General features: G+C 46.7%; 1 protein-coding gene across 2 annotated transcripts; it reads right to left on the minus strand.

Annotated features, from left to right (window-relative positions):
- Positions 1 to 1,416: 1,416 nt before the first annotated feature.
- On the minus strand, positions 1,417 to 9,446 carry Glyctk (glycerate kinase). 2 transcript variants are annotated; one of them, XM_076868294.1, is made up of 5 exons: positions 9,378 to 9,446; positions 5,881 to 6,296; positions 5,501 to 5,652; positions 4,759 to 4,934; positions 1,417 to 4,443 (listed from the first exon to the last, which is right to left on the minus strand). In XM_076868294.1, exons 2-5 carry the CDS (start codon positions 6,255 to 6,257, stop codon positions 3,577 to 3,579), a joined length of 1,572 nt encoding a protein of 523 aa, XP_076724409.1. In that variant the 5' UTR covers positions 6,258 to 6,296; positions 9,378 to 9,446; the 3' UTR covers positions 1,417 to 3,576. The 2 variants fall into 2 exon arrangements, with proteins under 2 accessions (XP_076724409.1, XP_076724410.1); XM_076868295.1 differs by lacking the exon at positions 9,378 to 9,446 and adding an exon at positions 6,626 to 7,161.
- Positions 9,447 to 17,022: the final 7,576 nt, after the last annotated feature.

Consider the following 17,022-nt stretch of genomic DNA (forward strand, 5'->3'; position numbering starts at 1 on the left):
CCTGCTGAAGATGTGAGCAGAGCAAGGATATTGCCCCCATTAGACAGAATGAAAACTGGGGCCTGGAGATAGGAAGGCATTAAGTCCAGGACAAGGACCTAGGACCTGATTTCCATTCCAGGGCCCTTTCCAGGCCACTTAACTGACACCCTAGTGAGATCCTACATGAGTGAGAGGTCTGTATGACCTCTAAGCATCTACCAGCTGACTAGTCCCTTAGGCCCCAAGTCCTCAGGGCCCCAATAACATTCCCAGGGAAAGAGGGATAGTTGATCCTAATGAAGTTTGAGCTGGGGCTTCCAGTGTTGGTTCCAAAGTCTTATTAAAGTATTGCCCAGCTAAAGGCTGTGGGACAAAAAGGAAGTGAGAAGGGGCTCTGGGAGTCCCATGATGCACCTCTATCCACCTCTGACCTCCTATCTCTTTGCATGCCTTCATCCACTACCCCCTACAGTAAAGAAGGTGACCCACAGCATCAAGTGCTAAAACAGCCAGGCATGATGGTAGCTATAGGGGTGGGGATGTGGCTCACTGGTTGAACACCCCTGGGTTCAAACCCGGGTACGAAAAAAAAAAGAAAAAATTCACCCTGCCAAAATCCTTATGAAATCTGCCACTACTGTTAATGTAAAGTTAACTCCCTCAATTGAGCATACAAGGCCCTTTGCCAACTAGCCTCTGCCAGCCTTTAAGGCCTCCTTGTCCAATTTATTCCCAAACATTCTAACTACACAAACTGTATGTCTCCACTTGGTATGGAGCACAGCAGAATTCAGAGGCCTCTCAGCAACTAGACATGGGTTGCACTGGACACACACACACACCCATGTATGCACATGTGGGTGTACATATAGCCACATACGTAATGCAAAATCCCACTCAGCTGCATGTGGTTTTCTACCAAACCACATATCAGAGCTTCCCCTCTATACTTCAGAGAACAAATCTGTTTTATGGATCTCTAGAGAGGCCAACTGTGGTCATGTCACCATCCCCAAGCCCTTGAAGGGCAGCAGAGAAGGCAAAAGTATATTCCCTGACTCTGGTTGAGCTCTTGCTAGTCCCCAAGGTGTCTGAGCCCCAGAGGTTAACAAAGGATTACCAACTAGGTCCCAATTAGGTCCTCACCCTGCTTCTGTGGCAGACTTGCTATGCAGCCCCAGACAAGCCACCTTCTCTATTTCTCCAGCTATAAGACAAAAGAGGTTTGATAAGCTGACTCTAAAGGGCTGTCCAGACTCACTGCTGAACTCATGCCAAGTGCAGAGAATGAAGGGGTCTGTGAGGGCTGCAGAAAACCGAAGATGGGGCACTATTGGTGGCGAAAACTTCCAGCCAGGGAAAGCTTCAGGGGATGGAAATGAAGTGAACACAAGGGCAGCAGGAACCTGAGCCAAGAGAGACAGAAGCCAAAAGTAAAAGGAGGGGCACACTTTAATGATCTATAATCGACATTTATGGAACAAACTATGAGTCCTATTGTGTACTCACCACTGGGGTTTACCTCATTTTGTCATCTAGACTGGTCAAACATTTCCTTTACCATCTCTGGAGTACTCAGTGAACAAATACAATGGGTTAAGCTCACAAACCAGTAAGGGACCCAATTCAGAGCCTGGCCTTCCCTACAAACCCAGGTACAGGGAGGGGGTCAAGGTAGACAAGGAAAGGCTCCAAGGAGACCCCACCCACATGCAAAGATCTCGGCAGGCATGGAGGCAGATGTGCATTAGCAGCAGTTGAGCTGTGCTGATTACCTGTGTGAGCACTCACAGGTGCAGTCCCACTCCTGGTATGCCCACCAGCATTGTGTTCAAATGCCCACCATGCACATGCACACCAGGGACAAAACTGACAGGCCCTCAGGCCCTCCACACGCTCTTGCTCTTGCCTACAATTTGGTATCCTGTGCTAACACTCACATTCCCAAAGGCAAGGACTCAGTCTGGGAAAGGGCACATCTGAGGACAACAGTATCCCTGTGACCCTGGTCGGCAGGTACTCTACATCAGGACAGAAAAGAAAGGAACTCTCTCCCTTTTTCCTAAAGGAGGTCCCCAGAGCCTGCTCTGTATAAGCCATATTCCCAAGTCTTGAACCTTCTGCTAGTTAGGCTGTCCAGAGTCTAAGTGGGAAAGGGAGGCTCTTCCCAGAAAGAGGGCATGCCATCTCTGGCCTAGAGCCCCTTACCCTCAGGACTGGGGAAAGACCCACAGGAGCAGCCCCAGGCCTCACTGTTCTCTATGGCTTTTTATTCCTATGTGATTCTACTGCTCACTCATATAGGGATTGGAGCCGTGGCGCACGGTGAGGATAGCCAGCGGAGGGCTCCAATACTGAACAAGAAGGCCCGAAGGAAGCCAGGACAGTGGCACCTCCTTCTGCCAAGCTAGGCTGCCAGCCAGGCCAAGGGAACAATTCCACTGCTGCTCTCCTCCCTACTCACCTCTTTGCCCATCAACTCTAACAGGGGAAGGGGCTGCTGGACACCTTCATTGCTCTGACCCACCCATCATCACAGTCCTGAACACCATCACTGAAGGCTAGCACCAGGGAGTAAACTGTGTTCCCAGAGGAGTGGCTGAAGGACCTGGGGATGTTCAGCTTAGGAAAATGGGGCTGGCACAAGAAAATAAGATCCAGTGTCCTGTGGGCTAGAGGAGCTCCTAGACAAGAGAGGCCTAGGAGATAAGATAGATTTCAGCTCAACCAAAGCCAAGAGCATCCAAATACAGAAGAGATTTCTTGGTGGCAGGTAGTAAACATCCACCTCAGTAAGGCATAATTGCAGGAGTAGGACAGACTATGGCAAAGGATGCCACAGGGAATCATGGTTGAATGGGTGACAGTCCCTAGGCCTGTCCTCCCTGGGATCTCTGCTCGCCTACATCAAGGCTGTTGGGATCCAGGCTCAACTCACATAGAGTCCAGAAAGACAGGCAAGCCTCCTATTTATGTGAAAGAAGTCCTGAGTGTGTCCAGATGAGAGGGGTATGGGAAACTCCATCAGATCCTGGCACTGTGACTATAGTCATCCCACACTCCCTTCCCCAGAAGATCCCTGTGAGTCTGTGTACTGAGGGAAGATGCACTGAGAATCCAGTGGTCCTTTTATTTATTTGTTTTTGGTAACAGGGATTGAATTCAGGGAAACTTAACCACTGAGCCACATCCCCAGCCCTTTTTTGTATTTTATTTATAGTCAGGGTCTCACTGAGTTACTTAGAGCCTCACTAAATTTCAGAGGCTGGCTTTGAACTCACGATCCTCTTGTCTCAGCCTCCGAGCCGCCAGGATTACAGGCGTGCTCTACTGTGCCCAGCCAGTGTGGTCCTTTTTATTTTCAATCTCTCTAGCTTCACTCCACAGAAGGAGGGGGATGAGCAAAAAGACTGCTCAGGAGAGGACAACAAAGACAATAAACTGGCCAAGGGGCTTGTTCTATCCTCAGAGCTAATTGCTGTTATGACAGAAAGTAGGCCCTAAAGCCTGGTGAGGCCCTGGGGACCAACTCTGGTATTCCCTAAGACCCCACCCCAACGCCTCTTCTGGACTCTCAAAATATGACTGATGATATCACTGAGGCCGCAGAAACAGAAGGTGGGTATCCATGACATTGGTTCCTGTTGGTCCTGTGTACAGCAGGTGTGCTCCACCTTGAAGGCGGCAGAAAAAGGTGTACGAGTCATTGTGGGCTAGGAAGGTAGCCACATCCAGGCCCTCAGCAGCAGCCTGGATGGTAAGCTCAGGCATGACCCAGGCCCCAGCAGCTTCTGTGGGCCCATCCTGCCCATCGGTGCCACCACTCAAAAACAACACATCAACAGGCCCCAGTGGCCATCTTCCTAACTCTGCTCCAACACGCAGGGCCAGTTCCTGGTTCCGGCCACCCTTGCCTGAGCCGTGCAGCTGCACTGTGGGCTCACCGCCAGCTAGCAAGCAGACTGGGCCCCTAGCTTCTGCCACAGCCTCCAGAACCTCCTCCAGCTTCAGATCTGGGAGCTGGAACTCAGCTGCCAGCTCATGGAGTTTTGCATCTTCCTCCACAGAAGCACCAGCCGTGGATGAGATGAGGCGGGCTCCAGCCACTCGGGCTAGCAGTCCATAGAACTGGGCCACACTTTTCACATCACCCTGTATGGCTGTGCTCAGGACCATGGCCCGGTAGCCCAGCACCTCAGCCTGCTTCTGAGCCTCAGCCAATGCCAGCATATTAGAGCCGATGATCACATTGAGGACATGACCACAAGTGTGTGGCCCACGCGGGTCAGAGTCAGCCCGAGAGAGCACAGTCTTCACAGAACGTGGCAGGGCAGCACGAAGGCCATATCGATTGAGGATGTGCAGGCAATCTTGCACATTGTGGGCGCTGGCCACAGTGGGGCCACTGGCAATGACCTCCACAGGGTCCCCCACCACATCTGACAGGATCAGACTCACCACCTGTGGAAGGGCCACGGGGCAAGGGTCAATCCCACCTTCTTCTTATCCCGGAGAGCATAAGAACAAACTTCCCCTTAGGTATCCATCATCTGGTACACTTCCTTGATCACATCTAACCATTCTCAGGCAGGCTCACAGAACACCTGGCCATGGGAACTCCCTCTATCCCTCTGGGGCCCCTCCCAGGCCTTCCCCCAGCCTGATCCTGTAAACTCTCATACCAGGTCCTTGCCTGTATGCTGGTCTAGGCTTTCATGTCCCAGACACATGTAGGCAGTAGCCCAGAGCTGCCTAAGGAAGAAGCAACTCACGTACCTGGGCAGGATAGGCAGCCTGAGCCAGCCCTCCACCCTTCAGTTGTGACAAGGCCTTCCGCATGGTATTCAGCTCCTGGATGGTGGCTCCATGGGCTGCCAGCAGCTTAGTGAGCATCTGCTTCTCCTCCAGTGTGATAGGTGGGATGGGGGCAGGCAGCAGAGCAGAGCCCCCACCTGCAGAGACACAGCCTCAGGCACAGGAGACATCCCAACCCAGGGAACCAGGCAAGCAGTGGTGGACAAGGCCACATGAGGGAAGTGGTCTGGGAAGGTGGAGTTAGACTGCCCCATGAGGACAATTACCACACGCTGGCTACCAGATGTTGTCCCCTGCCATTCCCTAAGAACTTGGAACAGAGGTAAACAGCAGAAGACCAAGGAGAGAGTTGGAGACCTAGGTTCGAGCCCTGGTTAACACTGGTGCAGACAGCAACAACAGATCGAAAAGCTCTGCTGATATACCAGGTTCCGTGTTAGGTTCCCCCTCTGTACCCAATTATCATCACCCAACAATGTGAGTTGATGGTAGGGAGAATCTTGCAGCTCAGGGAAGGACAGATAACTGGCCCAAGGCCAATCAGGAGGCTCCAGGTTCCTCACTGCCTCCTTTGCTCCCAACTCCACACACCCCTCCCTTGCTCCCAACTCTTAGATCATCCCCCTTGGCTGGGAGTTAATCAGATCAATCTCTCAAAGACCTGGTATTTGGAGCACCCTCCAGCCTGCTGTCCTGAGCTAACCTGAAATGAGCACAAGCAACAGGTCATCAGCTGTAAGTCCCTCAGCCAGCTGCTGGATGGCTAGTGCGGCCCGCAGTGCATCATGATCCGGTAAGTTGTTCTCTGCACCCTCAAATACTTGGACACGGCTGTGTGGTTTCAGCAACATCTCCCTGAAGAGGAATCAAATAGAAAGTAAGAGATGCAGAAGGCTCCTCTCCTCTTATCTGATTTCTCAGCTGCATAGGTGAAGGGGCATGAACAAAGATGACCACCGACACCCATCCTGGAGCCAGACCAGACATAGGAAGAAAGGTAAGCTGGTGAGGAAGGGAAGTCTGAGCCCATGTATTCCCTTCCTCCAGTTGGACAAAGGGGAGCAGCCCTCCATGCCTCCTTACTGCTTGCCGGCACATTCCATGGCAGCACGGATCCCCTTGGGAACGCTGATCACACCCTGCACAAGATGCTGGCCCAGTAGCTCCTCAGCTGCTGCTGCCATGCCCAGTACAGCCTTGCCAAAGCCCACTAGGTAGAGGTTTTGCCGCAGCTGAAAGCTCCGATCCCGAACCTTCAGCGTTCTGCCATCAGGGTCCAAAGACAGTGCCTTTTGCAACATGGGACCTGGCTGCACGGCACCCACAACACTCTCAAACAACTGTTGTGCATGCTCTGCCAATGCCACACCACTGGCCTGCCGGGCCATTGGAGCCCCCCAGATGAGTTGACGCAAGGGGGCTCGAACCAGACAGGGCAGGACCTGGAGGGCTGTAGCCATACCCCACTGCTCTCAGCACCACCTTGCATCCATGGCTGCCTGGGGGAAGAAAGCATATTGTGAGGCTAGAGATGGGAGGCCCCCCACAACCACCCCTCTGAGGGCTTAGGGCCAGTGGGCCCCATAGCAGCTGCTGAAAGAATGAGCCTCTGATAGCTCAAGGGGACTTCCTCAATCCCACAGCTACCTGACCTCAGTCTCCTCCTTGGATCCCAGCCCACCACCCAGCCAAGTCCTCCTCTTTTGCAGACCATACATCAAGCTTCCAGACACTCTGTCCCAAGTCCAAAGTTCCTGTTGACTGGGCCCTTCTCCTAGATCATCCCCCTTGGCTGGGGTTAATCATTCACAGAAGGAACAATTCCTACCAGAGGGTTTCCACTCCCCATTTTCCATCTCCAGCATTTCTAAGCCCTGGTCCAGTGCCACCCACTTCTGGCACTCCAGCCTTGCTTCTTTACCATTTCTGCTGCCAGGAGGCTGTTGTCACATCAACCGACCCTGAGTCCACTGACCTCCAACCTGCTCTCTTTCATTAGCTCATGGGACTGGGTTGGGAAGCTTGGGAATGCAGGTCTGTGTGGGGAGGCTACATGTTCATCAGTGCACTGATAGGCCAGGTCCAGAGTACATCCTCAAGGCACACAAGCTGAGGAATCCCAGCACTAAGGTAAGTCCAGCAAAGAAGACCAGGTACAAATCAGAAGTAAAGGCTAGCTCACAGTGAAATTTAAGGAAGTCCCCAGGCACTGCTTGAGGCCATGTACTATGGAACCCAATCTGCAAGAGAGGAAAAGATGCCCTTCTACCCACAAAGCTGGACAGACCCATCCCTGGCAAAAACACCCATTCTGGCTCTGACATAGCAAAACAAGTCCTGAGTCACACCACTTGTAGCGGTGAGAGCCCAGTGGCTGAAGCAGGAAAAAGTCAGGTTTGTATCACTGAGCCCAAATATTCATTTTCCCCATTGGGCCCAGAAAGGCTTGAGGTGAAGGTCAGGGAGCAATAGAGGGGTTTTAGGACAACAAAACACCAAAGGGCTCATCTATAAAAAGACATCAATTTTTTTCATTGTTTTATATTTTGGTGCTAGAGATTGAACTCAGGGCCTCTCACATGCTAAATATGCACTCTATCACTGAGCTACACTCCAATTCCTAAAAAATCACCTACTTTAATAAATAACTACCATTAATGCTGCAAGCTGATTATATCAGCAAGTGTGGAGGAGGGGAGTCAGCATTCCAGCTCTACCAACAGGTTTTCTGGGTAGCTGATGCACCTCCATTTCTCCCAGTGGGACTCATTTGAAAAATGAGTTGAGGTGAGATTAAAATTAACATTTGGGCTGGGCACAGTGGTACACACCTGTAATTTAGCAGCAGGAGGATGGCAAGTTCAAAGCCAACCTCAGCAACTGAGCAAGACCCTATCTCAAAAAACAGGGGTTGTAGTTGTGGCTCAGTGGTAGAGCGCTTGCCTAGCATGTGAAAGGCACTGGGTTTGATCCTCAGCACCACATAAAAAAGTAAATGAATAAAATAAAGATATAAAAAAAATGTTGAGAGGCCTGGGTTGTGTCTCAGTGGAGTGCTGGCCTAATGTGTGAGGCACTGGGTTCTATCCTCACCACCACATAAAAATTAATAAATAAATAAACAAAATAAAGGTAGTGTGTACATCTACAACTAAAAAAGATTTATTTTAAAATGTTTAAAAAATAAAACAAAAGGCTGGGATGGACCTAAGCAGTTAAGCACCCCTGGGTTCAATCCCCATTTTTTTTAAAAAAGGAGGGGGGGAGCTTTAGGTTGTGGCTCACCTAGCACATGGGAGGCCCTGGGTTCCATCCTCAGCACCACATAAAAAATAAATAAAGGGGCTGGGGATGTGGCTCAAGCGGTAGTGCGCATGTCTGGCATGCGTGCGGCCTGGGTTAGATCTTCAGCACCACATACCAACAAAGATGTTGTGTCTGCCGATAACTAAAAAACTAAATAAATATTAAAAAAAAAAAAGAAAGAAAGAAAGAGAAAGTATTGGGCCATCTACTACTAATATATATATATATATATATATATATATATATATATATATATATATATATATATATATATTTTTTTTTTTTAAGAGGAGAGGTAGCGGGCTCGGCGTGGCCCAGTAATAGACAGCACCTGCCTAACAAGTGGGAAAGTCTTGAGTTTGATCCCAAGCGGTCTTGAAAAGTGCCTAATGCTCACCCCTCAACACCCTCAGGCTTTCAATGTTAACACAGAGAACATCAATGTTAACACAGAGAACACAAAACACAAGTTTATTCCATACCCAAACAATATGGCAATTTCCATACCTTTGTTACTTACACTACCTAGTTCTCTGCTTTTCCATAAATTAAGATTAACCCTGCTCCACTCCTGTGGTGAAAGGGAACACAAAGAGCACCTCCACAGCGACTCGGAAAAACGACCCGATTTCGCCAGGGGGATCCCTGGGGCTTGCCCATCAGGCTGACTTTCAGAGCCTGAGTGAACCGTTTAACTATTTTCCACGCGGACAAAGGCCGAAATGACCTCAATCTTGCTACTAAATACCAGAATCCAGGGCAGGGGAACGCTCAAGGCTAAACTTGCCAGGTAAAATACAGGACGTCCAGTTAAATTTGAATTTCAGATAAGTAATATTGTAGTAAAGTGTCCCACATAGTATTTGGAATATTCTTATACCAAAAATTATTAGTTTATCTGAGATTCAATTTCACTGGACATCCTGCATCTTTATATTTTGTCAAATCCTCCAATTCTACTCAGGATAACAGCATCGTAATCCCAGGAAGTTCTAGTACAAAATACGGGGAAAAAAAAGAAAAAAAAACAGAACGATCAGCGTTGACTCCTCCTCGGCACCAGGTGGGACTGCCAATTCCGGTTTTCGCTGCCCGCAGATGACTCGGAAGTGACGTCATCCCGAAGTCGCGGCCCGGAACCTTCACAAGGGAAATACCTACTGTGTATGCCGCGTAGTGACGCGAAGAATAAGGGCCAGCTACTGTAGACCTACCCTCAACTACACTCGGGATCGCCTCGGAAGGTCATGTGTGCTCCGGCCGCAAGGACTTACCATTCCACAACTACGGGCCCAGCTTCCAGCGCTGGCGACCGGAAGTACTCGCGGGTGGGCAGAACGGAGTCCGGAAATGGGAATGAGTGACGCGTATTTGGTAAGGTTCTGACTCTGCTCTGACCGGATGCCCTGAATAGGTGCTTACGGGACACCAAGTCTTCGTCTCTGCCTTGAGTTCTCAATGGATTTCAGTTATACGTCCCCTTTTTTTCACCTTGTAGGATGTAACCAGTGATTAAATATATTCTAAACTCTTGTTAGGAGCCAGGTATCGAGCTGGGCAAATGGACAGAATCGCTACTTTCCCCCAACCCACCCCTTGGAGCCCCGCCCCGCCGATGGCTATGATCCCACAACTCGTTGGCGTTTCCCCTGTGTAAAATGACGACTCTGCTTTCAAGGAAATAAGAAGAAGAAGGAAAAAAAAAAAAACAGTTTATCCTGAGTCAAATATGAATGACCATGGCCTGGGAACAGGGATTCAAATTACATTAAATTGGCATATGCCCCTGTGAAAGAGATAGTGTGAGCTACTGAGGATGGAGTACAGAGCCTCCCGTGTGGTAGACAGGCACACTACCGCTGAGCTTTATCCCCGGGCTTTTTTTTTTTTTTAATTATATATGACAACAGAATGCATTATAATTCATATTACACATATAGAACACAATTTTTCATATCTCTGGTTGTACACAAAGTAGAGTCACAACATTCTTGTCTTCATGTACTTTACACATGTACATTAAAGCATTTTCGTCTTCATACATACATGTACATGTACAGGGTAGTGATGTCCATATCATTCCAACTTCTTTCCTACCCCCATTCCCCCTCCCTTCCCCTCCCTCCCCTTTGCCCTCTATAGAATTCATCTAATCCTCCCATGCTCCCCACCCCAACCCCATTATGAATCAGCATCCTTATATCAGAGAAAATTCGGCATTTGGTGTTTTTTTTTAAAAATTGGCTAACTTCACTTAGCATTATATTCTCCAGCTCCATCCATTTACCTGCAAATGCCCTGATTTTATTCTCTTTAATGCTGAATAATATTCCATTGTGTATATATACCACATTTTCTTTATCCATTCATCTACTGAAGGGCATCTAGGTTGGTTCCACAGTTTAGTTATTGTGAATTTTTCTGCTATAAACATTACTGTGGCTGTGTCCCTGTAGTATTCTGTTTTTTAAGTCCTTTGGGTATAGACAGAGGAGTGAGATAGCTGGGCAAATGGTGGTTCCATTCCCAAGGATTCTCCATATTGCTTTCTATATTGGCTGCACCAATTTGCAGTCCCACCAGCAATGTATGAATGGTGCCTTTTTCCCCACATCCTCACCAACACTTTTTGTTTTTTTTATCTTGATAGCTGCCATTCTGACTGGGGTGAGATGAAATCTTAGAGCAGTTTTGATTTGCATTTCTCTAACTGCTTTTTTTTTTTTTTTTTTTTTTTTGAGGAGGGATATTAAACTCGCAAGCGTTTAACCACTTGGCAACATCCCCACCCCTTTGTATTTTTGAGAGAGCATTTCACTAAGTTGCATAGGTTCTCCCTAATTTGCCCAACTCAGCCTCCAACTTCCTGTCCTCCTGCCCTGCCTCCTGAGTACTTTATGAGTGTGCACCACCACTCCCAGCTCAGATTTTTTTTTTTTTTAGAAAGAGGGAGAGAGGCAGAGAGAGAGAGAGAGAGAATTTTAATATTTATTTTTTAGTTTTTTTGGCGGACACAACATCTTTGTATGTGGTGCTGAGGATCGAACCTGGGTCGCACGCATGCCAGGCGAGCGCGCTACCGCTTGAGCCACATCCCCAGCCCCCCAGCTCAGATTTTATCTTCCAGCATTCTTAGCTTTAAGGTTGGTGGAAGCTAGAAATTGTAAGGGTCCAGCGAAACGTCGGAGGGAGAGACCACAAGAGACCGGCTCCATGCAATTGGCAGAAGGGGTTTTATTGATTCAGCATGCTGAGGCTCCAGGCTCACTGAGGAAGAAAGAGCAGCCCAGAGCCCCCAGCAGAGGTCAGGCAGAGCTTAAGTACACTTTTTGGAGAGGGCAGGGGGCTTTGCATACATCAGAACAAATCATCATGGGGCGTGGGAAAATTGAACAACAACTCTGAGATCTGATTAGCACATTTGTTGGCGGGAACAGATTGGACAGGGGTGATTGGTTACTTTTAAGCAGGGTGAACATTTAAACTGATTGGTTCTGGGGCCCGAGGTGCCTACGTGCCAGCTTCACAGAACCCCAAGTTATTAGACAACCAGAGGAGTCAGTGAGAATATTTACTGGGCAGCTCGGGTATTGTCCTAACAGCTACTGAGATTACAGATTCCGGGGGTAGCAGAGGAATTGTAACAATACTTAATCTTTTACTCTTTAACCCAAGCCCTGCAGTTAGAAACTTCACAATGTCCGGTCCTTTACACTTTAACTCTGGCTCTGCGGCTTAGAATCAGCTTAGAAATTTTACCTTTACAAAATAATATATTCCAAAAAGTTTATTAGTTACAAGGATATTAGGTCAGATAAAAAGTTAAGGTAAATGGCTAGTAAAGAATTTAAAATAGCCCAAGAAAATTTTGACTCTTGATGTACAATATTTCATCTCTCCACAATAACTATGTCCTACTCAGCCAAGATCAAGCAGTCTGAAGGATTTATTTATTTATTTTATTTTTTTTCCCGTACCGGGGATTGAACTCAGGGGCACTAGGCCACTGAGTGACATCCCCAGCCTATTAGAGACAGGGTCTCACAGAGTTGCTCAGCCTCCCAAGCCGCTGGGTTTATAGGCATGCACCATTATACCTGGCTGAAGGATCTTTAATATAGATGCAACTTCTCCAGAAAACTTCAGTTCACACCCCATAACCTCCATGGATCACCAAATACAAGTTTGGCTCAGCAAGAGATTGATGTTCCTTGATCTAATCCTCAAACAAGCACACTGTGTGTATCACAAATGACCCTGGATCCTCCTTATTGCCCCTGCTCTTTCTCACCTGCCTTGAGCCTGGCTATCTGACTCCTCCCCACATTTGTTAAGTCAAGTCTTGACCATACTGCAAAAACACAAAAAAGAACACACTTTTTTACTGATGAAGATGAGGGAAGGAGTTGCATAACAAATTGCATGGCATATTTCCCTAAAATATTGAAACCTATTTATCTCCACCTGCTAAGCTTTGGCCATTGCTATATCTCTCCATAGGAGTTGAAACCATTCTCTGTCCTTGTCATGAACTACACACACACACACACACACACACACACACACACACTTCCAGCTCTCTCCCTGTTTTTCTTTCCCTTTATAAAAGAGGACATTTTATTCCTTCTCCCAAATGATCCCCCACTCCATCACCAGAATAAGAGAACTTCAGGAGGACCTACTCTTTTCAATGTGAGGAGAAACTGTAAATACTTTAAATTTCATAGTTTTTCCTTGTTTACAGTAAGCTGTCTTTATCCATCCATGCATGTTTTCATTTCTCCATCTTTCAACAGACATTTCCTCAGTGCCTTTATATGAACCAATTGCTGTAGCTACTGGGAAGAGTAAGAAGTAGTTCTGCTTTTCTGATTATATTTCTGCACTGCTATTGAGAGTTTAAATTTGTGTACCTCTCATTAGTTAGTGACAGAAACTCCCTTAAACAGACACCATTTACTGTGCCAGTTCTATTCTGTCACAGTGTAAGCAGGAGACTGTACCCATTTGTTAATTTCCCATTGCCATCTGAAGCTACTCCAAAGATGCACTTTACAACAGCAAGGTTTCTGTGCTCACTGGACTGTGAGCTCCTGCAAGGTAGTAACTTGATCTAATTCATATATGTATTTCTTCTTCCCTGCATTTGACCAGGTATGAACAGAGCTTTGAATTTCTGTTTTCATTTTTAAAAATGAATTAACAGGTGAACAGGGGAAGGGTTCAGCTGAAAAGTGGAAAGGATTTCTCAAAAGGAAAAGAGGTAGTGGTGAGTGGAAGTAATGAAGCAACAGAATTTGGGACCAAGAAAACAAGGCTTCTGGTGGGCATGATGACACCCAACTATAATCTTAGTGGCTCAGGAAGCTGAGGCAGAAGGATCCCAGGTTCAAAGCTAGCCTCAGCAACTTGTGAGGTTGTAAGCAACCTAGCGAGACCCTGTCTCAAATTTAAAAAAAAAAAAAAAAAAAGGTCTGGAGATATGGCTCAGTGGTTAAGCACCCTTGGGTTCAATTCCTGCTACCAAAAAAAAAAAAAAAAAGAAGAAGGGAAAAGAAAACAAGGCTTCTCAGAACACTTGCACATAGCTTGATAGTAGGAATAAATATTTGACTACAGACTTTCTAGAGTGCACTTTGGCAATAAGTATCAATATAAAAAATGGGACCGGCAATTTCACTCCATGGAAATAATTGGGCATGTGGACAAAGATGGTATAGGAAAGATTTTTTCTTTGCCTTCTTAGGTTCTGCTACTGGGGCCCTGTAGATTAAACTGACCAAAAAAAAAAAAAAAAAAGTAATAAGAGAAATGGGTTTATTTCATATGCACATGGAAAGCCTTGTCGAAATGAAATGAAAACTCCATAGGAATGGTAAGACTTGAGATCTTATATATTATTTATAACAAGGAATGATAATTTGTGGAGACTTAACAAAACTAAAAGGGACTTGAGCTTTTAGGATCAGTTAATTGTGGGATACTAAATATATGTGGAACACTGATGGAAGATAAGCATTATTTTACTAAGGTTTGTTTGTACAGATTCATCTCTGAATCCACTGCCTGTCTCCAGTGCTAAGCATGTTCTCTTCCTGCTATGGGAGGATACCTTTCTCATGGGAAATTTATATCCCACTTTTAGGTTAAAAATGGGGAAGGCAGGAGGTCCTTCCAACATCTACTGTTTCCCAAATTCCTTCATCTCAAAATAAGTCTTATGCCAAAGTCACATGTTTTGAATAGTATAATCTGATCCCCTTCAATGGACATGAAGAGATATCCACTTAGAGTTTTCATGAATGTAAAGCAATCTAAATAGATACTGATAAGAGAATTTATATAAAGAATTTATAGTATTTCTAAACAGACATTAAAAATAATACCCAGGGCTGGGGATGTGGCTCAAGCAGTAGCGAGCTCACCTGGCACGCACGGGGCGCTGGGTTTGAGCCTCAGCACCACATAAAAATAAAATAAAGATGTTGTGTCCACCGAGAACTAAAAAATAAATAAATAAATAAATAATAATAATAACCAACCATGGTGGCACATATGTTGTAATCCTAGTCCAGAGGCAAAGACAGGAGGATTGCAAGTTGGACACCAGCCTCAGGAACTAAGGGAGGCCCTAATCAACTGAGACCTTGTCTCAAATTTTTTTAATATTTATTTTTTAGCTTTAGGTGGATACAATATCTTTATTTTATTTTTATGTGGTGCTGAGGATCGAACCCAGTGCCTCACATATGCTAGGCGAGCACTCTACCACTTGAGCCACAACCCTAGCCCCTTTTTTTTTTATTCTAAAAAGGGATGAGGATGTGGTTCAGTGATTAAGAAACCCTGGGTTCAATCTCTATTACCAAAAAATTAATTAATTAATTAATTAATTAAATTTAAAAGTAAAAAAGGACTAGGAATGGGTTCAGTGGTAAAATGCCCCTGGGTTAAATCCCCAGTCCCTCCAGCTAATAATAATAATAATAACAACAACAACTTACATGTGTTTTGGGTTTTGTTTTTCTGTATTGGGGGTTGAATCCCCAGGGCCTTAGACATGTTAGGTAACTGCTCTACTGAGCTGCATCCCCAGACTTTTTCTTTTTGTTTGTTTCGAGACAGGATCTCTGGTCTCTGCAAGTGCCAAGGCTGACCTCAAATTTGTAATCCTACCGCCCTCAGACTCCTGAGTAGCTGGAACTACAAACGTGGTGGTACTTTTTTGAGATGCTATTTTATAAGGGAAGCTGATGGCGCTATTGTGAAAGAGAGCCCCTCAGAAGCCTTCTCAGTGTGGGGAAGAGGTCTCAGGTGTTGCCCCCACCACCAGGTGAGGAAAGGCCTGAGGTGATGAGCTGGCAAGGTAGCCTGCCAGAAGAGGGGTAGGAGGAAGCAAAAAGGGCAAGGGTATGGGTAGCTAGGGTACTCAGAGACTTCCCCAGAAAATAAAACAGGACAGAATGGAATTCGGGGGAAGGAAGGAAGTTTCAGGAAGCAGATGCACTAGCCCACCCTTGGTGGCAACTGACGTGTACCGGGTGACTCTTCCCAGGCACCTGGCAATGCTCCTGGCCCAGGCCATAGGGGCTTTGCACCTATTGGACCAGTCTGGTTCCTGGGCCCTCTTGCTGCCTGTGGGTGTGTGCTCCCCAGCAGTTCCACATTGCATGGGAGAGAATTAAGTTCTTTGTCTCTAAGGGATCCTGACCAGAAACAGAGGGACCTCTGGGTCCTAGAAGAAGGAAAATCCGTGATGTCTGCCCAACACCCAGGGAATTGTTATAAAGTATTGTCTTCCATCAGCCATGCTTTCCGGAAGATCATCTCCCCAGCCCTTTTAAGCCACTCCTAGAATCTTCTGGAGGAGGCTCAAGAAGGATATATCTGAAGAGATTTATACCCTTATCTGGAGTAGTAAGTGTTGTTTTGTTTTGGTTCATTTGTTTTTGTTTTTTGCTGAGGATTGAACCCAGGCATGCTCTACTGAGCTATATGTCCCCAGCACTTTGTGTTATTTATTTATTTATTTTTGGTACTGTGGATTGAACCAGGGGTACTTAACCACTGAGTCACATCCCCATCCATTTTTTTTTTTTATTTTGAGACAGGGTCTCACTTAAGTTGCTTAGGCCTTCACTAAATTGCTGGGGCTGGTCTTGAACTTGCCATCCTCCTGCATCAGCCTCCCAAGCCACTGGGATTACAGGTGTGCCCCACACAACCAGCTTTGTTTTTTCATGATGGGGCTAGCCAAATTTCTGAGGCTGGCCTCAAACTTGCCATCTTCCTGCCTGTTAGGATGGCCTTGGGCAACTCCATTTTAAAAACTCCATTTTGAAACCAGTTTCACTAGGCACACTCACAGAGCCCTCCAGTATGGTCTCAAACAAGTTGCTTCCCCTCCCCTTAATAAACAGAGTGAAGCCCCTGGCAGGCTGTCCTCATCTGATAAGAGGGAAAATTGAGAAGATCAGAGTGGAGACCACCAGACCAGATGTTTCTGACTCCAGGGTAAATGATGTCACTGAGAAATTCAATGGTAGCTGATAAGGATTGAAGGGGGGGGTCAAACCCTCCCAAAATTTAGTATAAATGATAAAGCAAATGAACAGGGATTCAGCCAGCCTAAACAAAGATGCACTCGAGCTGGAGAGCCTGATGAGGACCTGACATCCCATCACTTGTCATCCTTTCCTGAGCCTCTGCATGATCCTCACTGCTCTCAAACTCTACTGACTGGTCTAGACGTTGGTGAGAGCCGCAACTCCTCCCTACAACCCCCTCCTCAACCGGGTGTCCACTCTACACCAGTAAAAGCCTGCCTCGGTTCCGGACCTGATCACAGTGGTCTAAGTGAGTATGCATCTGCTGGACTTAAAGCCTAAGGCTTAAGACTTTTGAACTTAGCATGCAGAG

This window comes from Callospermophilus lateralis, chromosome 10 (genome assembly GCF_048772815.1).
Source record: "Callospermophilus lateralis isolate mCalLat2 chromosome 10, mCalLat2.hap1, whole genome shotgun sequence".
NCBI classification, from domain to species: Eukaryota; Metazoa; Chordata; class Mammalia; order Rodentia; family Sciuridae; genus Callospermophilus; species Callospermophilus lateralis.